The sequence below is a fragment of the Nicotiana attenuata genome, chromosome 7, assembly GCF_001879085.1.
Source record: "Nicotiana attenuata strain UT chromosome 7, NIATTr2, whole genome shotgun sequence".
NCBI classification, from domain to species: Eukaryota; Viridiplantae; Streptophyta; class Magnoliopsida; order Solanales; family Solanaceae; genus Nicotiana; species Nicotiana attenuata.
The window spans coordinates 102,040,375-102,065,255 of NC_031995.1; the positions used below are offsets into that span (position 1 = coordinate 102,040,375).

The 24,881-nt window shown below is 37.5% G+C and overlaps 3 protein-coding genes across 4 annotated transcripts; 2 read left to right on the forward strand and 1 right to left on the reverse strand.

Annotated features, from left to right (window-relative positions):
* On the forward strand, nt 6,522–10,259 carry LOC109229601 (protein IQ-DOMAIN 1-like). Of its 2 annotated transcripts, none has more exons than XM_019395099.1 (6): nt 6,522–6,734; nt 7,576–7,674; nt 7,765–8,085; nt 8,294–8,515; nt 8,671–8,790; nt 9,294–10,259. In XM_019395099.1, exons 2-6 carry the CDS (start codon nt 7,600–7,602, stop codon nt 9,957–9,959), a joined length of 1,404 nt encoding a protein of 467 aa, XP_019250644.1. In that variant the 5' UTR covers nt 6,522–6,734; nt 7,576–7,599; the 3' UTR covers nt 9,960–10,259. The 2 variants fall into 2 exon arrangements, with proteins under 2 accessions (XP_019250644.1, XP_019250645.1); XM_019395100.1 differs by having other exon boundaries at nt 6,727–6,808.
* On the forward strand, nt 12,371–16,175 carry LOC109229602 (mitochondrial import inner membrane translocase subunit TIM14-2-like). Its single transcript, XM_019395101.1, has 3 exons — nt 12,371–12,490; nt 14,393–14,571; nt 15,659–16,175. Exons 1-3 carry the CDS (start codon nt 12,488–12,490, stop codon nt 15,813–15,815), a joined length of 339 nt encoding a protein of 112 aa, XP_019250646.1. The 5' UTR covers nt 12,371–12,487; the 3' UTR covers nt 15,816–16,175.
* On the reverse strand, nt 16,597–20,957 carry LOC109229603. The gene is made up of 6 exons (XM_019395102.1): nt 20,142–20,957; nt 19,011–19,202; nt 18,673–18,912; nt 18,204–18,421; nt 17,387–17,641; nt 16,597–17,222 (listed from the first exon to the last, which is right to left on the reverse strand). The coding sequence occupies exons 1-6, from the start codon at nt 20,575–20,577 to the stop codon at nt 16,950–16,952; spliced, it is 1,614 nt and encodes a 537-aa protein (XP_019250647.1). The 5' UTR covers nt 20,578–20,957; the 3' UTR covers nt 16,597–16,949.

A 24,881-nucleotide genomic window follows, 5' to 3' on the forward strand; every position in this document is an offset into this window, starting at 1 on the left:
ATATACGACCCAACACAGCCCGACCGGGGTGTCACAAGTCACGAGCATCTAAGGAAGTCTGAACACGACCACAGGGTCAATAATATACAGAATAAAGTTTAGAATCAAAAGACGAAGTCCGGTGCCGCGAACGCCGGCGGTCACCTTGCTCAGCTACGATAGAAAATCCTCAACCAGCTCAAACCCGCTACCGGGTAACCAATACCTGCATCTGCACGCGAGGTGCAGGGAGTAAAGTGAGTACTCCATCTCAGTGAGTAATAAAGGTAAATAATAACTGAGCAGCAAGAAATCACGAAAGGCACTCCATCATGCTATATAGAACAGTGCTACCCTTTGAGAAAACAGTAAAACCGTGAAATCCTTTAGAAAATCTATCTGGGCTCAGTTAAAACCTCTTTTGAAAATGTCTTTTTCAACAGTTAAGAAAATTAATGCGAAACAGATAGTGCAAGTCAGCACATAAGTCAGCCCCTCGGGCACAACACTCCATCAACAAATAACACCAGGGTATCAGGTAAGCAGTGCAAGAAGTAGCATAGAAGCCAATGAAATGCGAGTGTTGAATGTCATGACACGTAATACAAACAGGAACCAATGCATGAGTGCAATGCAACGCATATGACCGCTGCGGCGTGCAGCCCGAGCCATCCATATTTAACCGTCGACGACGCGTCACTGGGGGTGTGTTACAGACTCCGGAGGGGCTCCTACAGCCCAAGCGCAATATCAAGCCATCTCGTGGCATCAACCAGGCCCTCGGCCTCAAAATCAATGTAACACCGCTGCGGCGTGCAGCCCGAGCCATCCATAGTCCAGAAATGCACATGTAACACTACTGCGGCGCGCAGCCCGATCCATGCTCAGTCCAGAAATGCACATAAGCCACTTGGGCAATACAATATGGTAGTTCTCAGCTCAAAACGTCAATAAAATATTGTTTCAGTTTTCAAATCTTAGAAAAACGGCTGAGTTTGCAAAAGAGTATTAAAACCTTGGACCGAGATCAAATAATATGCAAAGTAATGCGAAAACAGTGATATCAATCCCTGAAGGATTCACATAGTTGGCACGAAGCCCAAACATGGCAATCAGCCCAAATTATGATGAGAACAAGTAGTTTCAGTCAAATACGTAGTAATTTCATCAATCGGGACGGACCAAGTCACAATCCCCAACGGTGCTCTACCCCACGCTCGCTATCCAGCATGCAAGTCACCTCAATACAGCACTATGATGTGCAAATCCGGGGTTTCAAACCCTCAGGATATCATTTACAATCATTACTCACCTTGAACCGGTGAAATCTCTAGCTCGCGACGCCTTTGCCCCTCAAATCGGCCTCCACGCGCGTCAAATCTAACCAAAATCAGAGCGAATACATCACAATATGCTAAGGGAACAATACCCAATCGAAAACAATCGAAAAATAGCAAAGATCTTGAAACTAGCAAAACCCGAGCCCGGGCCCACTTCTCAAAAAATTACAAAATTCACATCATCGGATTCCTTATCTCGCCATGAGTCTAACCATACAAAAATTATCCAATTCCCATAACATTTCGACCCTCAAATCCATGATTCTATCCAAGAGGGTTTTCTATACTTTCCAACAAAATTCGCGGATTAAAAACCAAAACTAGTGATAATTCAAGTTATACAACCAAAAATTGAGTTAAGAATACTTACCCCGTTGTTCTCTCCAAAAATCTCCCGAAAAATCGCCTTACCCGAGCTCCAAATCGTCAAAAATGGCAAATGGGACAAAGTTTGGACTTTATTCTGCTGCCCAGGGATTTGTTCTTCGCGTTCGCGGTCCTCCTCTCGCGTTCGCGAAGAACAAAGTTCCAAAAATTCATTTTCCAAACTCTGCTCGGACAACCTCTAGTGTAATGGTCATAACTTTTTACACACAACTCCAAATGACTATTATAATATGTTTCTGGAAACTAGATTCAAAGAGCTACAACTTTCATTTTTGAATCATCTCCAAATTCATTGTAGATTCAGAGATACGAGCCTCCAAAGTAAGACCTACGCAACAGAATTGCCTCTTCTTCGCGAACGCGAGGCTCTCTTCGCGAACGCGAAGAACAAAACCCCAGAAGCCAAATCCTTCTTCGCGAACGCGAGGGGACCCTCGCGAACGCGGAGAACAATACCAGATACCAGCTTCAGCCATTGCAAAACAGCCCGAAATGATTCGAAACCACCCCGAAACACACCCGAGGCCCTCGGGACCTCAACCAAACACGCCAACATATCCCATAACATTATTCAAACTTGTTCCAACCTTCGGAATGCTCAAAACAACATTAAAACACCAAATTTGCATCGGATTCAAGCCTAACAATTTCAAGAACTTCCAAATTCCATTTTTGATCAAAAACCCAACCAAACCACGTCCGAATGACATGAAATTTTGCAGACAAGTCCAAAATGACATAACGAAGCTACAGCAACTCTCGGAATTCCATTCCGACCCTCGGATCAAAATCTCACCTATCAACCGGAATTCGCCAAAATACTAACTTTGCCAATTCAAGCCTAATTCTACACCGGACCTCCAAAATCAATTCCGATCACACTCCTAAGTCACAAATCACCTTTCGAAGCTAACCGAATTATCAGAATTCACCTCCGAGCCCTCTAACTCATAAGTCAACGTCCGGTTGACTTTTTCCAACTTAAGCCTTCCTTAAAGAGACTAAGTGTCTCATTTCTTATCAAAACCAATCCAAATCAACTCTAACACACCAAATACCGATAATGAAACATTAAGAAGCATAAAATGGGGGAAACAGAGCGGTAACTCATGAGACGACGGGTCAGGTTGTCACACCTTTGGGCTCACAAATGCTCCAGCTACATTTCAGGCCCTAATGAACCAAGTCTTTCAACCTTATCTGAGGAGGTTTGTTCTAGTGTTCTTTGATGATATACTCATTTATAGTTTGAATTTGGAGGAGCATGTTAAGCATCTGATGGTTGTGTTTGGCCTATTGAGGAAACACACCTTGTTTGTTAAGAAGTCCAAGTGTTCTTTTGGACAAACACAAGTGGAATACTTAGGTCATGTCATTTCCAAAGAGGGAGTCTCCACTGATCCCCCTAAGATTCAAGCAATGGTAGACTGGCCTAGGCCCAACTCCCTTAAGGCCCTCAGAGGGTTCTTAGGATTGACTGGTTACTACAGAAAATATGTGGCTAACTATGGAACCATATGTCGACCCCTCACTGATCTGCTAAAGAAGGATGCATTTAAGTGGAGTCAAGAGGCTGAGTTAGCTTTCTCTGCTCTCAAATCTGCCATGTCCTCAACACCAGTACTTGCATTGCCTGACTATACTAAGGAGTTTGTGGTTGAAACTGATGCCAGTCAGGGAGGAATTGGAGTTGTGCTCATGCAAGGGGGTAAACCAATTGCTTATTTCAGCAAGGTGCTAGCTCAGAAACACAGAGGGAAGTCCATTTATGAGAAGGTATATGGCCTTATTGAGTGTTGTGGATAAATGGAGGCACTACTTGCAGTTCAAGCATTTCATAGTTAGAACAGATCACCATAGTTTGAAGTATCTACTTGAACAAAGGGTAACTTCAGCTATCCAACAGAAAGGCTTAACTAAGCTACTTGGGCTTGACTATGAAGTGCAGTACAAGAAGGGGGCTGAAAATAGGGTAGCTGATGCTCTTTCTAGACAGCAAGAGGGTTTAAACACTCAACCAACTCAAGGGTCAGGACAACTTTTAGCTATTAGTATTTCTGTTCCTACTTGGATGCATGAGGTAGCTGCTAGCTATGAAGGAGACCCTCAGGTACAAGACATAATCCTACAACTTTCTATTGACTTACAAGGTCCCAGTATTTGGCATTATTCAGCAGGGATTCTCAGAAAGAAAGGTAAGGTGTATATAGGGATGAATGGCAACCTTAGGCATCAATTGATTGACTCCTTCCATGACTCTCCTAGTGGGGGGGCATTCTGGTCAGCTGGGTACCATAAAAAGACTGGCTCAGCTATTCACTTGGCCCAGGATGAAACAAATGGTAATTGAGTATGTGTCCAGTTGTGATGTGTGCCACAGAAGTAAGGATGACAATGCAGCATACCCCGGGCTTCTACAACCACTCCCCATTCCCAATCAAGCATGGAGCCACATTAGTATGGATTTCATAGAAGGTCTGCCCAAGTCCAAAAATAGAGAACTGATACTGGTGGTGGTGGATAGGTTCACCAAATACGCTCACTTCATTGCCCTAAAACATCCTTATACAGCTGCTACAGTAGCTGAAGTGTTTTGGAAAAGAGTGCATAGTCTGCATGGCACTCCTGAGACCATAGTTACTGATAGAGACAGAATTTTCCTAAGCAACTTCTGGCAAGCCTTGTTCAAACTCCTGGGGACTATTTTGCATTATAGTACAGCATATCACCCACAAAGTGATGGCCAAATTGAGAGGATGAATAGATGTCTTGAAAATTACCTCAGGTGTATGACTGCTAGTCGACCTAACCAGTGGAAACAATGGTTATCTGCTGCTGAATGGTGGTACAACACTAATTTCCATACAAGCTTGCAATGCACCCCATTTGAAGCCTTGTATGGCTACGTTCCTCCTCAACTATCTATTGGACCCCTGCTAGAAACTATTGTACCAGCAGCTGAAGATGCTGTGATGAGGAGACAACAGATGCATCAATTACTGAAGGATAATTTGAGCAAAGCTCGGGAAAGGATGAAGTTCTTTGCTGATAATAGAAGAACTGATAGGGAGTTCCAGGTTGGTGACTTGGTTTATTTGAAGCTGCAGCCGTATAGACAAACATCCATTGCTTTACGAAAGAACCTCAAGCTGAGTTCCAAGTACTATGGTCCTTATAAGATCCTTGCTCGAATAGGTGCTGTAGCTTACAAGCTAGAATTACCCTCTACATCTAAAATTCATCCAGTCTTTCACGTCTCCTTACTCAAGAAAAAGGTTGGCAATAGGGTGGTGGTGCAAACAGCCCTTCCAAGTACTGGTGAGGATGGTCAGTTTTTGGTTCGACCAGTGGCTATCCTTCAAAGGCAGCTGGTTAAGAAGAATAATGTGGCAGGTGTTAAGGTACTAGTGCAATGGTCTAACCTCCCTCCTGAAGATGCAACTTGGGAGGATTACCAATATTTGAAGACCAAGTTTCCTGGGTTCGATTCCAATCCTTGAGGTCAAGGATTATTTGAAGGGGACGGGATTGTCATGCATCAGGTGGCCCAATGTTAATTATACATAGATGTAGCATATGGGATTCGAACTGGTTACAGCCTTGGTGATTGTTGTTCAGTTAATTAGAAACGAAGGGCCAGGATTAGAAGTTCATTAATTAGAAAGAAGGGTCAAGATCTCTCCACGTCAGCAGGTGGTTAGTTTATTACAAATACCCAAAGTCAAGAGAGAGAAGGCAACGAATTTCGGTAATTTCATTCTCCCCCTGAATTCCTTCTCTCCTCTGTTCTCTCTCTCTTCTCTTCTCCTCTAATTCTCTTCTCTTCTATCTCTGCAGATTCTCAATGGCTATGGCGACTCTCATTCTCATTATTTCTAGTTAATTCAGTTACTTTCTTTGTAATTGTTTTCAGTTTTCCATTAATAAAACCAGAAAATTATCCCAAAAAAGTGTTGAGCTCGATTTCTATTTGCAATCAGCTTTGGATCCTTATCAGGATCCTTACAACTTTTAAGGATTTTATCCTTGAACCCATTAAATTTTTAAAGTTATGGGTTCATATGCACTATTTTTATAATTTTAATAAATTTTTACATATAAATTTTTTATGAGTTCATTTGAACCCGGTGGTAATACACTACATCCGCCCTTGGATGGGACACATAAGCCAAAACCAGCTGTTTCTTTCTCTCTTTTTTCCGCTGGTGTTCGGTATTTATAACGACTAAATTTAAACTCGCGCTGAAAAGTCTCACGTTAACAGCTTGTTTGGATAGTAGTTACCTGTTGTATTATATCATATTATTATTTTAAATATACTATCTATTTTGATTGTTACTTTAATTTTATTGTGTCGTATAATTAAATGCAACGAAAAATATCACTTTAAGTAACGACCAATTTGGTATGATCGCATTGTCCTTTTTTATTATTAAATAATCTTATTTATCGTTTACCTTAATTAAATGATGAGTAATTCAATCCTATTTTTTCTTGTTAATGCGTAAAACCATGAAATAATATAATATAACATTGTATTTATCAAAATAATAAAGTACAATTAATACATTATAAAATGATGCATAATAATCATCCAAACTTAAGATAAAGAGTCACTAACAAAGACAAATTTTATATGAACCACAGGAAAACACGCGGCCGATACAGGTTCTGCACTTCGGGTGTGCGTATTGGGTAAAACCCTCCCTTATGTGTAATAGTATGCAAATCAACACAGAAAATGTTAACCGTACAAGACAATCCCGTGGGATAAGCTCGACCCAAAAAGCATTGAGGCAGGATGTAACTTAATATGCTATTTCATACTATTATCTTGAATTCTTCTTTTACCCAAGAATAGATCTGCTTTCTCTCTCTTCTTTTTCTCACTATTATTACTACTACAAGTAGTCACCTCAAAAGGGGTGACACCAAAGACCTCAAGCTATTTTCTCATATTTTTGTTTCTCTACTTTGGTATGTATTCTGAAATAAAGCTAACTTCTTTCAAGAACGCAACAAAGAAATGTAAGCTTCCTTAGATCTGTCAAGCTCCAATTTTTACTGCATATTTTTCTTATTTCACCAATTTCAACTTTAATGTATGCTTCTTTCTTGCAATTTAGTTCTATATTTTCTTGTTTCCTGTTTGATTTTCATTTTTTCTTCTCATTTTTGGGATATTTGATAAATGTGTGTTTGATCTTTGGCCTATTGTTGAAAAGGAAGCTGATTGCAGTGACATTATGTAAATGTCTTTTTTAATTTGTATATTTTTTTGTTGCTTAATTTGTCCAATTGGGTTAGTAGTTACTGTACTATTTGAATTAGATTGAGCTAATATAAAAGTCGGGATCTTTATTAGCAAAGAAATTTTAATTCACAGATCTTAGATTATAATCCCAAATCTCCATTCCCTCTATAGATAGTCACAATTAAAGTTGTTGTACATTTTATGTAATAATAATTCACAAAATTTGTGAGCCGTACACCAAGAGAACTAGCTCTGGTATTCAAGTGGAGAAGTGTAGATCCTCGGGCCCATCATCCCCGAGTTTCAAAGGATGTGATCAGAGGCGGAGTTAGGATTTGAAGTTTATGGGTTCAGGAATCTTATTTGTTTAAGTTACTGGGTTCTAAATTAATAAATTGTATATATTAGATGAATTTCTTAAGACAAATACATGATTTGGACAAAAGCTACTGGGTTTGGCCGAACCCATATGTCGTGCTCTAGCTCCGCCCCTAGCTGTGGTCGGTCCAAAGAGTCGGCTTCAGATGGATTCTCGGTCATAACAAAAAATTCACAAAAATTATGTGATGCATTTTGATGTATATTAAATAATTACTGTAATGTATTATGTTATAGGGCAAATTGAGGAATGAAAAGAAGATGGGGAGGAAAGGAAGCTGGTTTTCTTCTGTAAAGAAGGCTCTGAGCCCTGATCCCAAGGAAAAGGCAGACAAGGTATATTGAAATAGCAATTCCCTACTCCTTTCCTTATGAAAATTCTCTCTTTTATCAATGGTTCTGATATTTATTGTGCTCAAATTTCAGAAAGCAAGTAAATCCAAGAAGAAATGGTTCGGGAAAGAAAAGCAGACGCTCCCCAATTCTTCGACTGTGGTGACCGCCACAGTGTCGCCTCCTCGTCCTGCCCCTCCTGTGGAAGAGGTCAAATTTGATGAAGTGGAAGAGGAGCAGACAAAACATGCTTATTCGGTCGCAGTTGCCACAGCTGCTGCTGCTGAAGCTGCTGTTGCAGCTGCCCACGCTGCTGCAGAGGTTGTTCGATTAACTACAGTGAACCAATTCGCTGGCAAATCAAATGAGGAAGTAGCTGCAATCCGAGTTCAGACTGCCTTCCGAGGTTATCTGGTATGCTTTTTAAAAATTATAGTGTTCTTTTTGTTTCATATAGGAGCACCTTTTTTTAGCTAATTTACTGTAAGTCTAATACTATCAAACAAACAGCACTAATACATGTATGTTGTTTCATCTACATTTTAATTGTTTGGCTTGTGAAAACGTACAATAATTGGCTGATGTTGAGATATCCATGCAATTTTTGGTTTATCCTTTGTAGGCGAGGAGGGCATTGAAGGCCTTAAGGGGACTCGTCAGACTCAAATCACTCGTTGATGGAGCTACTGCCAAACGACAAACTGCAAATGCTCTCAAATGCATGCAGGCTTCATCTCGTGTTCAATCTCAGATTAGTTCTAGAAGGATCAGGATGTTGGAGGAGAACCGAGCTCTCCAGAGGCAGCTTATGCAGAAGCATGCGAAAGAACTCGAGAGTTTGAGGGTTAGTTTCTCTCTTTATTCCTGGAACAGCGGAACATGATTCTACAATCACTTTGTGTGGTTTAGGTGCATCTATATGCTGGTGGCAATATAACTTTTCTGAATGAATTCAAACTCTTCATCTAATAGCACTCTTTGTTTTCTCATTTTTGATAGAGAGGAGAGGAATGGGATGATAGTCTACAATCACAGGAGCAGGTTGAAGCTAGCTTGCTCAGCAAATATGAAGCTGCAATTAGACGAGAAAGAGCGCTTGCATATTCATATTCTCATCAGGTATTCAACGAATATGTGTTTCATAAAAAAATTGACATTTTGGAGAGCACAGTCCAATGAAATATTACATTTCCTATGGAAAGTTTTTAGATGTATGCAGCGTTCTAAGGTGCAAAGCCCCTTTTTTCCAATACTGCTAACATTCATATAGTCCAAAATTAAGAAGGGATTATTAGTTGGACCGCCCTCTAAAATAATAGCTGGCAATATGTTTTGTATATAAGTATATAAATATACATACAACATACATATAATATACATACTATATACATAATCAGTGTATATGGTTTGTATATGTTGGCTAGCCCCTGTAATTAATTTTGGGCGACAAGCCAACAATAAAAAAGCGCACTTAAGAATGAATGATAGGCCTCGACCCCTATTATACATGACATATGCAGAACTTTAAAGATAGACTGATTAATGTGTTTAGAAACTATGATCTTTCTCAAGCTACGAAGGACTTTTCGATTCATTGATTCTGTAAAATATTAACTGAACAGCAAACCTGGAAGAAATCGTCAAGATCTGCCAATTTGTTATTCATGGATCCAACGAATCCTCAGTGGGGTTGGAGCTGGTTAGAGCGGTGGACGGGTGCTAGGCCTTGGGAAACTCAAAGCTTATCTGAGAAAGAACGTAAAAATGATCAGATGTCTGTTAGAAGCATGAGCATTACTGGAGGAGAAATTGCCAAGGTGTTTGCCCGTCATCAGCTGAATTCTGAACTCCCTTCATCACCTACTACTCCTTCGAAGCCAAGCACTTCAGTAACAGCGAGAAAGCTGAAATCAGCAAGCCCAAGAGTTAGTGCAATAAACCAAGATGATGATGATGCTCGAAGCATGTTTAGCGTGCAATCAGAACGGAACAGGAGGCATAGCATTGCAGGGTCATCCATACGAGATGACGAGAGCTTGGCGAGCTCTCCCTCAGTCCCAAGTTACATGGCCTCTACGAAGTCTGCAAAAGCAAAAACACGGTTGCAGAGTCCTTTAGGCGTAGAGAACGGAACACCAGAAAAGGGATTGGCAGGGCCTGTGAAGAAGCGGCTCTCTTATCCACCTTCACCTGCCCGGGCAAGGCGGCATTCAGGCCCACCAAAGATTGACAACACCTCATTGAACACCTCCATTGCTGAGGATAATGTGTATGTTGTCGTCAACTAATAAGCGACCCTACCAACACCCTTCTGGCTTATTATAGGTATGCATTAAAATGCCATTCATTGTGCAGCCTCAACTGCACCATAAAATTCTTATTAATTCATTGCTGTACGGGCTTGCCCTGGATGGTTCTTGCTTTTCATTTTACTTTCTCCCACGGTTGTTGATGAACAGAGAAATGCATAGTTGTGAATCATTTTAGACAAGATTTCCTTGATTGTGATTACATATAATTGTTTCTTTTTATTTATGTACCCTAATAGTGAAAGAAACAAAAATATTACTATTTCTTTGTTGACTCAATGGTATACTTGTATACTGCTTGTTTTGCCTTCCCATGTATTAGTTTTGCCTGCTAAGAGTTCTGCGGATGGTCGTCGGATAGAGAGGCGGATCCATGATGGGTTCCTATAACGACCTTAAGTAAATATATACTAATAAATAATTGGGTTCACAATCAAATATTTATGGATATTCAGTGGATTTTTTAATACATATACACGGTACATGCAAAAGCTACTGGGTTCACGGGAACCCACATTCAATAGGCTGGATATATATATATTCTACCATACTAACCCGTAATTATCATTTTCTTCCATATTAGAATGATCATACTCATATTTAATTTTATATAATTTAATTATCTTAATAAAATTTAAAAATGAAAATAGAGAAAGATTATGTAGAAAACTAAACCTAAAGTCGATAATATCAGTCGTCACTTTTTTGATTTTCTTGTTCTTAATTAGAGATGTATAGGTGGTCATCGTATTAAAACTAATTGATTCTATGTAATTTAATTAACTTAGTAAAGTAAAAAAGAAAAATAAAGAACTATGTGTACAAAAATATGTTTGATTGTCTAGGTGTACAATAATATGTTCATTACGCTTCGAACACTAAATGTAAATACATATTCTAATACTATAATTAGATACAAGCATCTATTCATAATTATTATACTCTTTAGCTCAACATCAAATTCTAAAATACTTTCAAAATAACAATTTACAATTGTACGTTAAATACACATAATTAAATAATATTTATATAATTTTTTAAAGTCTTATATTTACTATATAGGGCACTCGCGCATAGATGGTGAAGAAGCTAGTATAATCTTCACCATCTATTTACTATAGTTTTATATTTACTACTTGAGCGAAAGTGATCATTCATCTAATTATTTAAAAATAAATATTACATTGGACAATTTTTTTTTATTTTGGACGTTGAAATTAACTAAAATTTTGATTATTAAATCTTTTTTATTTGCACTATATAGAGATTCCTAATTTAGAAATTTAATGCCAATAAAATTACTTATATAAGTTGAGTAAGTTTATTTTTAGAAGAATTCATAATTTAGGAATTGTTATTTCATCTATAAAGAAAAAAAAAAGTGACATTAGATGTCTTCCACTTGAAGATATCAAGAGACTCGTAGCTTTTTCTTCTCTATTTATTTATTTTTAGGTGTAAATCAGTTGCAAGTGGAAGAGACAAAAACTAAATTCGAATTCACGTCGGAAAGTCCCACATTAGGAGAAAGGAGGGGGGGGGGGGGGGGGGGATGTTAAGCGTTCTCTAACAAAGACGATCTCATACACACGATCTCGAACCCAAAACCTCTGGTTAAAGATGACGGAGTATCTAATATTTCACTATATTGTTATGGCATGTCACATTAAAAGCTAAATTTTTAATGATAATACCCTTTGAACGTTAGATGAGTTTTATCATTAAAAATGAGTTTTTAATATGACATGTCATGCCAACCGGAGAGAATGAGGCTCTTAAGGTGTCTCATATTTTCTGAGTCAAAGAGTAATACTAATTGAGTTGATTTTGTTATTAAAAAAAAAAAAGTGACTTTGATACCTGATTTTCAAAAGTTGGATGATCATTTAAGAAATTAACTCCAGAAAATGGCCACTTACTTCAAAAAGCGGTTCCAAAATAGAGTTAATTTTATTTAAATTTATTGGACTTTTGAATCTTTCGATTTTTAAATAATTTATTGTTTGGACCACCTAGCGTGGATATGCAATAATAACATACGCAAACCTTACCCCTATGAACGTAGTGATCGATAAATGGGAAGAGAGTTATGACATGTCAACTACAAGTCCTAACGGAGACAAAATTTTCTTCCGTCTTAAAAAAATAAATTAACGAGTGAAACATTATCAACCTTCTAGCGATAGATAATTTGACTTTTAATATGTTCAATCCACAAGACAAAATCAATTAAAAAAGCTATTTGCTCGTAAAATATAAACTCACTTCTAAAAATGATTTACGAAAAATATCTTGATAATTGGATAATGTTGAAACAAAAGATATAAATAAACATTCAAGTTTTTTTTAAAACTATTTTTGTTTCTTTTTAGAGAGAAACCCTAACAAGAAAAAGTGGGACCCAGCATATAAGATTCTATATAAATTTTGGAGAAGCCCATGAATGGATTCTCGTTTGGTCTAATCTCTTCTTCTTCAAGCCCTTAGGTGAAGAACCTTCGGCAACAATGGTGAACGCTCTTTCTGTTTACTATATTCCATTTCAATTTATACCACATTATTATAATTTTTAAAGGTTCAAATTGTTTGTTCTTCTAATCCTTTACTGATACCGATCAGCAATGGTCCTCTTTTTTTTTTTTTTTTTTCTATACCTGATTCCTGATTTTCTGGGGATACTTATAGTATAATATATTGTGGGTTTTTTTGCATTTTTAGTCATCTGGGGTGCCTTATTTGTTGGTTCTGATCATAAAGCTTTGAAATTTTGATCATAGCGAATATTTTTTTAATATGTTGTTGTTGTTACTTGTTGTTACTGCTTCCTTTCATCTTTTCTTTAGCCAGCCGAGTGTCTATAGTAAACAACCTCCCCCATGGTAGGGGTACAGATGAAGGGGATTCTTGGAGCAACGGTCAAGCTGTCTCTATATGACCTATAGGTCACCGGTTCAAGCCGTGGAATTAGCCCTTGACGCTTGCGTCGGGTATGCTGCCTACATCACACCCCAGGGGTGTGGTCCTTTCTCGGATCCTGCGTGAACACGGGATGCTGCGTGCATTTGGCTGCCCTTTTGAGATTTTTTAGGTTATACTATAAACTTAGATAGTTGCTTTATATGATGATGTTGCTTAAGATGACTCCTTTTTGCTATTTTCAATCTAAAATATCGATTTTCATCACCAATTGAAAAGCTTTTGATTTGTCGCTAATATTTATAATATTGATTATAAAATTGTTAAGAAAGTGATTATTTTTCTTATGTTTAAAAGAGGAATGCAAAGATATATTTATTTGCTTAACGAATATTTTAGTTCACCTCATCTTAATATATTTCCTTATAAAATGTGCTTTTGATTATGTCGTTGAATTTTAATGTATTTTTTTATACTGTTAATTAGATGTTAGACACATATTGTATTAGAACCAAAACTAGACTTGATAAAGTGATTAATAAGCCAATGGTATTATGGAAAACAAATCCAAGTTAAAAGCAATCACATGTTTAGATGATTCACTACATATACATATCTTAACAACATGCAATAAAAAACACAATAAGTTATCGCGTATAGTTCACCATATTATAATCATTGTATCACTTGACTATGGACCAAATGGTATAATGTTTGTTTGGTATCATAGTTTATCTTTTGCTTTGAGAACTCTCTGCAATTGGCGATGATGGGATTGCTTTAACCCATAAGGAATTGACCAGCTTCTCAATAAGAATTCTTTCTAGAGTGGGCGGACGAAGAGTCGTAGTGGTGAAGGGGGGGGGGGGGGGGGCGCTTGTGTTTGGAAGCAGATGTTTAACTTGGATAGTCATTTCATGCCAACTTGAGTTGATTTACTATCACTATTGCAACCCCTGTTGTTTTCTGTTTTACTAGAAGTGGCCTGTTGCATATATCTCGTTTTATTCCGTACTATATCGAGCTTCTTTTTTGTTGCACTAGTAATATCTGTATCTTCTTTGCACATTCTTGAGTTGTTCTTCAAATGGAAATGTTATTGGAAAAATGGTCATATATTGGGCCCTGAGGGCTTTGGTCTAGTAGTAAGAGCGCAAGGTGTGATGTGTGTGGGTAAGGCACACATCATTAGTTCAACCCTGCAGCTGACAAAAGCCTGATATTTAAATGGACAAGTGTTCAAGGGCTGGCCCATTATCCACCAGATTTGAACTGTGTTTCACCTGTGCTCGAGATTCTCGGTTATCCTTAAAAAGGAAAGATACCCCATATATTGGATTACTTTAGTCTGCTAAACTATTTCTTAGTTCCACGTATAATGCACAAGTAACTATGTCCATCATGCTGCTTAATGCTCACGATGTGGTTTCAGTATGGTGGTAGCTACCTTTTCTTGATTATACTCATAATTTTTGTAATTCTAAATTGTGCTCCAGCCCGCACCATTGGTAGCAGGACTGGCTATAGCCGCTGCTGCATATGCTGGAAGGTACGGAATCCAGGCATGGAAAGCATTCAAGGCCAGACCTCCGACTGCAAGAATGCGTAAGTTTTATGAAGGAGGTTTTCAGCCTAAAATGAACAGGAGGGAAGCAGCTCTTATTCTTGGAGTCAGGTGTGTTCTCTCATTCATGTTAACACCTTGCTGCTTTTCCAGTATCTCACCATATTCTCGCTATGACTTTAGTGTTGAGCCAAAAGTTATAAAGTAAACTACATACAGATGAACTTTGCCTAAGTAAAATAATTGAAATTCTTTATTATCCAGTCAAGTTTATTCAGTAAAGGAAATCTGGTAAGGTTTTCCGGCCTACCTCTTTTTTGCATTCTTTCTTTTCCTTGTCTGATTCAAGTATTACTATTCATGCTTGATCATAGCATACGGTTCCCAGAGACATGTAATTTTCATGTAAATGTAGAATTTCAGTTTCTGTGCCTTACTAGGAATGTAAAAGTGAAGGGTTTACAGATAGTAATAAGTATGAGCTTTTTTTAGTAGAGGTTAATTATTTATGCTGTCCCTGGCCAATGTTGATTTTCTAATTACTTCTAACTTAATAAAACATTGCTACTGAAATTTCTTGTTGTAGGCTGAGCTATAAATGTATTTTCCATCTGTCAGTATGACTCAACTTGCCCTTGTAACCCGTATTATAGAACTGTAAGTTGGTGCATCCTTGAAACTATTAAATTTGTTTTTGATAACCGAAAAAATCCCCGAGGACAAGCGGGACAAGGTTCGAGACTTGGTGGATAATGAATCCCCCACCCCCGCGCAATGGTCTTTCACCGAGTTCAATAGCTTGTCTTGTGTGGAAAAAACATTTGATGCTTTGATCTTGTGATGATTCTGCCTTTTGTGTTTAATTTGAGAAACAAGATTCTAGATCTTGCATTTGTCTCTTCACTTTTTAAGTTGATTCAGAAATTGAATACTGCTTTCAGTAGCTCGTGAAGAGATAAGTGACATTTTTCTTTCAATTTCCTGGACCTCATTTCTTGACTTTGGTGTAACGCCTTCATCTGCGCGTGTTTGTTTAGACGTCGTGCTTTGTAGTACTGTCTATCTCTCTTTCCACCCCATCCCAAGAAAGAAACAGACTTAGTACAATGCTATTCAATAGAGAAGAAGTGCAGCATAACTCGCCTTTCTCATTTTTTTCTTTTACCAGATATGTTATATTGACATCAACCTTCAACAGGGAAAGCGTTCAAGCAGATAAAGTGAGGGAAGCGCATAGGAAGGTGATGGTAGCTAACCATCCAGATGCAGGAGGTAGTCACTACCTTGCTTCTAAAATTAATGAAGCCAAAGACACCTTGCTTGGAAATACGAAGAACAGTGGATCTGCATTTTAGGCTCAACAGAGTTTTTAGTGGTGCTATAGAAGTTCCAAATACTAGGCTCTTTTTAGGTATTCGTGTTCTCCAGCAATTAGACACTAGAATACTGAGGTTATTAGTATATAATTCTTTTAAACCAAAAGATGCATTCAGTATAAGTTAGCATTTGTCGCCTGCACTAGTTGAGCGAATGTTGGAGAATTTGCTACTAGAGCGTCGACTGTGATGACACGGGCGGATCTCCTCATCGATGTTTCCTGCGGGTGAAAGTCTTTCAAAGTTTCTTTTTAAGTGTCCTTGCTTAGAACAGGCAACTACGACTCAATTTCAAATGAGTTAGAATCGACTATTTAAATTTATATTTTCATGTTGCTCTATTTAAGGAAGTTAGAAGCGCTTCTTAAAATCCTTTATACAAACTCTAGTGAAAGCAATGAGATGTATTTTCTGTTGGGTTGGGTAGGGGAGAGCGGACGATGGAAGAATCGTAGGACTGTTACTAAAAGGACCCGGAATATTTTTGTGGTTTAACAATAGAGAAAATTGCGGCCTTCAACAAGATCGGCTAATGCATATCAAATTAGGCTCAATGTATTGTGGTGTAGCTTTTTTCTCTAAAAACCAATAAATTTTGCAAGGAAAAAGTCCAAATTTGTCTATGTATTATCCGAAGTCACTCAATTTGCACTCATTCACACTTTTGGTCAATTCTTACCTTGTCGTAAATAATCTCGCATTTGTCCTTGCCATTAATTAAACTCTAGCGTGAAGTGGATAGACTTGACATATCCAAATATTTCAATAAAAAAGGCCTAGATTTACCATTTAACTGCCGCATATGGTTTAAAATAACAAAAACTATTTTAAAGACAGACCCTTGCAACAAGGAATATCCAAATAAAGGGCATCTGTTGAAAGATAAAGATATGCTTCTACATGAAATTTTCCTGTGATAATCTGTTACTCAACCTCTGCTGGTAGGATTCATAGTGAAATCTACAAAGCACTATCCACCCAAAATAGAAGGGGAAAAAGAAAACTTTGAAGCCCATTAGGACAACTCGTACATCTGACCTTTTGGTGCTCCTGGAGAAAAGGAGCATTCCTGTAGTATATACATCAATAGTTAGTGATCAAGAAACTATTTCCTCATTGTGCTGCCAAATCAAGATTTGTAGCTTCCTCCTCTCCTAAATTAGTAGCTTCCTGTTCTCCATCATCTTCCATTGGAGCATCACCGCTATTTTCAAGAGGTCCCTGAGGGCTTCCGAAAATGGTCAGGAACATTTGTCTATGGCATTCCTCACAGAAGAAGAAATAGGAAAAGTGGCCCTCATTGGGAAGCTTGTGTACCACCACCCTTGGCAGAATTCTAGCCACGTAGTCAGTCATTTGGTGCGGTACAACCTGATCATCCAATCCCTGTTCATAATTCAAATGGCTCATGAAATATATCCTACACAGTTGAGATATGATAGAGAGAAAGTCCTATCTTTGCGCAGATCAACATTCTAAAGAAACTCAATGCAAAAAGGAGACAAGAAAGCAAACGTAACAGAGGAAACATAATCTAGATGTTTGCAAACCTGCCATATATGAACTGGTCCTAGAAATCCAGTCAATTCACACTTGACTTGACCATAACCAAACTTAAGCCATGATAAAATCCCTTTTCCGGAACACTTTTCTTGAACTTGAAGATCCACAAGGCTAAAACCCCAATTTGACACCTGAAGTGAAGCTTCCTCTATAAGCGGCTTCGAGCTACCCTGACGTATTGACTCCTCAACATCCCTGTGCCAGAACTCTTCAAAGGATGGTTCGCTGATCAGCGCTTTATCCTGAGAACAACACGAGAAGATACATGACAAAGACAATTAAAATGTTACAGAAGACACTGCAAGCAGAAGACAGCAAAATAAGTATCAAGTCTTTCTCTATCACAAATACAGTCAATCAAATCAAATATGTTTCAGTCCCAAACTAAAGCCGAATTTACAATTTTCTGCTAAACAGTAACTTGAATACTGCTGTAATAATGGGGTAGGAAATGCAAAGTGCGTTTACCTTTCACCTTTTCTTTTTTTATTTTGGGATGAACTATTTTCCCTTTTTAAGTTTTTAATTTTACAGAGTCACTTACTAGGGACAATCCAAACTGAAAATTAAGAATGAAACATTCTGGACTATCTTTTTCTCGTTTCACAGAGCTGTACAAGTAAATATTTGCATTCCATAAACACTGATCAGACCACTTTCGAGGATCCGGGAGTGGGGTGGGGGAGGAGAGAGAGCTAGGGAGCGAGATCGAACATGAATATTTAAGGTGAAATTCATGTTACTCAACATTCACATTATTTGCATGCACAGTTTTCTAATTTCTTAGGTATAAAAGATATCTACCTTTTGACCCAGCGACAGAGACAGGTATTTATCAATTTGACCATGCTTTCCAGATAGAAATCTGCGGCGATAGAAGTAATCAAGAAATTTTGGAAATCTTCGAGCCAAATAGTACATCAATTTCCTTTTCCTTGTCCACTTTTCCCAAGTTCCTGCCATCTCTTCCTTAGTCATGCTTGATTCATATGGGTTGACAAAGGGGGCAAACATGGCTACGCCTGTAACAGGATGATAAAATCAACAGGAAAATGATGAGAAACGTTTGAGTGATCTATTAGAGGGAAAAGTAGAAATGATGTTTTCTCAGAGCATCCAGCAACCAAGGAAACCATCATATTAAAGTGCCAGTCATCCAAGTGATGTTCCTTTCATATATCTTTCTAATTCAAGAAATCGTCATTGAATGTGGTGAACTGTCTCAAAGGTATATTACAATGCCGTGTTAACAAAAATGGGAGAATGAACATACCTGCAACTCGATCAGGAATAAATTTCATTGCAGCCCAAGCATGTATTGCTCCACTTGAGTATCCCAAAAGCCAGAATTTACCATTAACTCCTAGACCATCTGCCAAGTATTGCATATCCAGAGCAGATGAATTAAGGTTTCGTTCAGGGTGAGGATCACTCTCTCCAAAACCTGGAAGGTCATATGTTATCAAACGAATGCCAAACTCTTCAAGAAGGGACATTTTCACTCCGGGTATACCTATCACAAAAAGCCATCCAGAACAAGTTAATTGACTGAACCAGTGTCAAATTAATAAATATTAACCATCAGCTATACACCAATGACCAATTTCCTACCTCCAAGCCGAGAAGAGAGAAAGCCATGTGGAGCAATTACAGAATATCTAGCACTATCAGGTGGAACTCCTATCTCATGATATGCCATATGTCTACCGTCTGGAAGCACTATACGAGTAGCACTAGGAGGATGTATGTACACTTCTTTCACTTGCGCGCCTGAAGTATCTTGTTTAGTATTTACACTCAATGCTGCACATGTCACCAATTATCAGGACCAGAAACCAAAGAGAATCATGTGCTGAAAGGAACAAATCTAGAGAAAGAAGCACAATTAAGATCCCAGAAATCAAATGATAGAGCCTAAGAAATGTTCAGTGAGCGTAGAAACATAATCAAATCAGGTTATTATGATCGTGACTAATATACATTGGATCACACAAAGCAACAGAGGAAATGCTAAAAGAAGGAAGGATGAGAATTTCTTCATCATCAAAGAAATTTCTAGATTTGGAAGTTACCCGGTATAAAAATGATCCGTTTTATTACTCCATCCATTTAAAAAACAATCAATAAATCAGTAATTTTATTTTCAATTTGGATATTGATTTGTTAATTCTTTTTAATACAAAAGTATAAATGTACAATGATTACTCCCTCATTTCAATTTATGTGAACATGTTTGACTAGCCACATAATTAAAAAATAAATGAAAACTTTTGAAACTTCTCTCAAATTTCTGGTCTTAACATGCCATAACATTTTTGTGGCATAAGACTTTCGAAACTTGTGGTCTTAAAAGTTCTTATAACATTTGTGTGAATAAAAACTTGGTATTAAGGATAAAATGAGAAGTTTAAGTTAAATTGATACCAAATTTAGAAAATGATTATTCTTTTTGAAACTGACTGAGAAGTAAATAAGCTCACATAAATTGAAACGGATGGAGTACAGATCACAGTTTTTTTAAGTTGAAGTTAATCAAAATTAATACATGAAGAAAATCATAGCTAAATAAAAGTCAGTTTGATTCACAAATAGTAACAGTGCCAAACAGGGAGTAGTTTTAAGTTTTTCCGTTTCTATGTGGAACCGAATATTAGATAAAGGATTTTAGTTCTACAGGCAAAATGCTTATATGTCAATGCAAAAGGAGAATATCTCAAATTATTAAAAGAAAGCCAAAATTACCGGAGAGGGCGAGGATGAAGACGAAGAAAATGACGGGCCAAGCATGCACCGGATCACGATCCTCCGGCAAAAGCTCGTTTAAAACACTCAACCTCCTCGATACCTCACCCAAAGGACCTTTCGTTTTCTGCACAATGTATGATTCCTCAGTCAATAGGCTTTGTTGCACCACATCTCTACAACCTCTCACCAATTCGAGCAACATTTCTCCCCAAGCCTTAGCGAAACCCTTAATTTGATCCTTAAAGCTCTCCCTCTCCGCCGCAACCTCCTCGGTCGCCGGCGATTCGTACACCGATCTCTTCTCCTCGTACACCGGCGTGGAAAACGCCGGAGTTGAGATTTCTATCGCATCTGCAGCGAACCTTATCCCACTGTCCTCCACTAAGCTTGCTAGCTCGTCTCGCCATGACTTCGCAACTGCAACATCCGCCATTTAATTTCTTCGCGTAAAGATTATCTATATATAAAGTTGATTAGTTGTAGTTCATCGATTATTCACTCAAAGAGTTCTCATTGAGCTATTTGCACTTAAAAAACACACATTACGAAACGAATATGCAAATTAATTACGAATTTTCGGGAAGCAGCTGATGATAGTAAGTTTCCACAAAATGTTAACAATCTATTTTAGTGTTAGTAAAATTAATAAGTAGGATTATACTGATAACCCGTAACCGCCACTGTACTACGATTCAAAAGTGAGGAAGAGAGCGGCGGCACACGGTGGTGGTGGTGGTGGTAGGAAAGGGGACTGACTACTGTGGAGAGAGAATATAAAGGAGATAGTGATCACCTGCTCCCTGAGGTGTACTAATTTTAGTATGTGACGGTGATTAGTGTGGAGAGATTTTAATTCTGTGGAGCCCACTTTGCTCTTTTCTTTATACTTTTGAATTTTCTGGCTGAGCCATCTTTTTCTTTTTCCTTTAAAAAATATTAAATAGTTTAAACCATTTCTTTCTTTTTCTACTTTGTACGTGTCAAAAAGAATGAATATTTTACTATTTGAAAAATCAAGTAAGGTTTTTTTTATCATATTTTATGTAAATATAAATATTTTAAATTATTGACTATTGTAACTTCCACCGTAACACTTTTTATGTAATTTTTAAATAACTAAATTTTATTTTTAAAAAATTAAAAAATCAATATCGGAATTCACACCAAAATTTAATAAATTTGACAGTCATACCCCAAAAAGGTTCAAATTGAAACAGGAAGAGTATTAAACAACAACGAGAGGAACTAAATTAGAAGTAAATAAGCATTTGATTGTTAGGTTATTAATTTACGGGTGAGTATTTAGTTTGATATTTTTGTTTTTACCTTCAAACCAACTAAAAAAAGTATGGAAGGTGCATTCAAAGTGGAAAACCATGTGAATGTTTCAATTAAGAAAGCATCATAAAAATTCAAAGTGAGAAACGCTCTCAGAAACAAATTCGATTGTATATTTTAGCCCATACAATTTAATATTATGCGGGAATATTGTCTTGATTTATATATTCCATCGTATAGGAATTAATATGTGCAAATTTGCACCCACTTTTTTCAATTTTGATCATGCATATTTAAGTAAAAAGATAATGGATATATGTAGAATTGTTGATATACTTAAGAGAATTGTACTCATTCTTTGGACCTAGTGACCTAGCTCCTTGATCACGTCCAACTCTAATCCTAAAAAGGATAAGCGGTCGCTGCAAATGTAATCCGATCTAAAAGCCTGGAGTCGAATCCCACAGAGAACTAAGGTTTAGCTACAACTGTTTACTATCACTAAGAAGACAGACTCGAAATTCCTAAGTTGTAAATATCAATATTCTTATGTCTAACTAATTAATTAACAAATTAAAATAGTAAATTAACAACTAAAGATACTAAGGGTCGGAGACAAGAATAAGGAGGTCTAGAGTTATGATTTCCCCAATTGTTGGAATCCTTCTCGTTGCGTCTTCTATAATTTCGCCTAAGTATTCTCTACCGATCGTGAGTACTTTGTCAGTATACTGTATTTGTAAAATAATTCTGGAAATATAAATGAACATAAACAGAAATGAACAACAACAGAAATGTACAACAAAATATTAGAAAACCAATTCGAGCCCACTGAATTCACAGTGTTTCCTTAAGGAATTTATTCCCCTCCTAGTACCCAAGGTTATGGATTATTTCCTCCCAGGATAGAACGAATTACACACTGGTATAGTGGTACTTCAAACCCCAGTGTTTTAGCGAACACAAAGTTCGGTAGCAAATCACACTTACTGTTGCTTTGTTTGATGTTTAAACTATGCAGAAGAAGGAGGAGAAACTCAGAAAATCATAGTGAAATTCTGAGCAGAATAATGTTGTATTTATAGCCAAAGTTGGGCTGAAATCTGAAGAGGTGCAACTCTTCAGAATGACTGTTTCTGCAAAACGGCCACAACATAAATACCATTACATAAATGGCTATTTACTTAACAATGAAGAGGAAAAATAAAGAGGGAAAATTGAAGGGTAGTTAATTTTCTGTTACCAAAACAGAAAAAACGGATTGGAGGATTTAATATTAATATTTATTTTAATATTAATATTCTGTTATTAAAATAAATATTTAATAACATTTCTGTTAATATTTTACTATTAACAAATAAATTTGGTCCAAAAAGTTAAATAATTGATTGATCATTTGACACAATCCAACTCCGACTCCGAAGCCGAAGCCGAAGCCGAAGCCGAAGCCGAAGCCGAGCGAGCGACGACGACGACGGCGCGAGGCTTGCCTTCTTCTCAACTCTTTAAGATCTAGAAGAAGAGCAATTGCTTATATACCCATAAAAAACTCTTCCTCTTCCAATATGGGACAATGTCCATTTACCAAGGGGGAAAACTTAAATTTCACTCAAAAATTTCATTTCCCTCCATTTCCTATTCACCCTCTTTTATGTATTTAATATATTAAATACACAAAAAATCCAACAATCCCCCACATGAATGGGGAATGGCTATATCACGGAAGTATGCATGAAAAACTGTGTGATTCACAAGTAAGGATTAATTGCATCTGGATAAGTAGTTTCCCTTTGAACTTTTCGTAGTGAACTTATGTCGGATATACTCGATCAATTGGTAGATTTGATATCTTTGAACCGTCGAACTTTGGTGTATACTTAGACAACCACAAGTCACACAACCAACCCTTAACCGTCTTTGGTTCTCATTGTTGTGTTCGTTTCAGCCATGAACACCGCCTGGTTTCATAAGTGCGTAGAGAACTGGCCTTACAAAGTTCTCCTTAAAGCGACTAACACTTCACACTTACATAGATGATTCCTAAACGTGTCATCCCGTAGATACACTATTTGATATACCCCGCACCAAATTTAGAAATCATTAAAAAGCCTTAATGCTTTATCCTTGGTACTGAACATTATCTCATCACGAGAATGGGCCAAAAGTTTAGTTGACAATGTTGAACCGTCATTAATGACTTTGTTTGATCTCCTTGAACCTAGATCTTGGGATCTCCAGTCTTCTAGGTAGAGTTACCGCCACTATGACTTGTTCTCGACCACAGTCCCATTCCCCTTGATGACTTCTCAACTACCTCTCTAGTTAGGCCTTTTATAAGTGGATCTAACACATTATCACTTGACTTTACATAGTCAATCGTGATAATTCCTCTAGAGAGTAATTGTCTAACGGTTTTATGCCTTCGTCGTATATGACGAGATTTACCGTTATACATAACGCTCTCAAACCTTCCAATTGCCGCTTGACTATCACAATGTATGCATATTGGTGCCAACGGTTTGGCCAAAATGGAATATCTTCCAAGAAATTCCGGAGCCATTCAGCTTCTTCACCGGCTTTATCCAAGGCTATGAACTCAGCCTCCATTGTAAAACGGGCAATACAAGTTTGTTTGGACGACTTTCAAGATACCGCTCCTCCACCAATAGTGAATACATATCCACTTGTGGACTTGGAATTAGTTGATCCGGTGATCCAATTTGCATCACAGTATCCCTCAATGACCGCAGGATATTTACTGTAGTGCAAAGCAAAGTCCTGGATATGTATTAAATACCCCAAAACTCGTTTTATTGCCATCCAATGAGATTGACCTGGATTGCTCGTATATCGACTCAATTTACTTATAGCACAAGCTATATCTGGTCGTGTACAATTCATGATGTACATTAAGTAACCCAACACACGAGCATAATCCAATTGTGATATGCTTTGGTCTTTGTTCTTTGCTAATGCAAGATTCACGTCAATTGGAGTCTTTGCAACTTTAAAGCCCAGGTGCTTAAATTTTTCAAGTACTGTCTTAATATAATGAGATTGTGTCAACGCCAGACCTTGAGAAGTCTTATGGATCTTAATTCCCAGAATTAAATCAGCAACTCCGAAGTCTTTCATATCAAACTTGCTAGTTAGCATACGCTTAGTAGCATTTATGTTGGCAATGTCATTACTTATTATGAGCATATCATCCACATATAAGCAAACAATGACTATGTGATTTGGAACATTTTTAATGTACACATATTTATCACATTCATTTATCTTAAATCCATTTGACAACATTGTTTGGTCAAATTTCGCATGCCATTGTTTGGGTGCTTGTTTTAATCCGTAAAGGGACTTAACAAGTCTACAGACCTTCTTTTCTTACCTGGAACCACAAACCCTTCAGGTTGTTCCATGTAGATTTCTTCCTCCAACTCTCCATTTAAGAAGGCC

Bases quoted from the DNA above. Each gene is read 5' to 3' on its own strand.
- LOC109229602 (XM_019395101.1), top strand. The intron at 14,572-15,658 runs GTGTGTTCTCTC...AACCTTCAACAG, and splicing joins GCTCTTATTCTTGGAGTCAG to GGAAAGCGTTCAAGCAGATA.
- LOC109229601 (XM_019395099.1), top strand. From the start codon at position 7,600: ATGGGGAGGAAAGGAAGCTGGTTTTCTTCTGTAAAGAAGGCTCTGAGC. The intron at 8,086-8,293 runs GTATGCTTTTTA...TATCCTTTGTAG, and splicing joins CTGCCTTCCGAGGTTATCTG to GCGAGGAGGGCATTGAAGGC. The intron at 8,791-9,293 runs GTATTCAACGAA...TTAACTGAACAG, and splicing joins CATATTCATATTCTCATCAG to CAAACCTGGAAGAAATCGTC.
- LOC109229603 (XM_019395102.1), bottom strand. From the start codon at position 20,577: ATGGCGGATGTTGCAGTTGCGAAGTCATGGCGAGACGAGCTAGCAAGC. The intron at 18,913-19,010 runs GTAGGAAATTGG...TTTTTGTGATAG, and splicing joins TCTCTCTTCTCGGCTTGGAG to GTATACCCGGAGTGAAAATG. The intron at 17,642-18,203 runs GTAGATATCTTT...TGTTGTTCTCAG, and splicing joins CTCTGTCGCTGGGTCAAAAG to GATAAAGCGCTGATCAGCGA.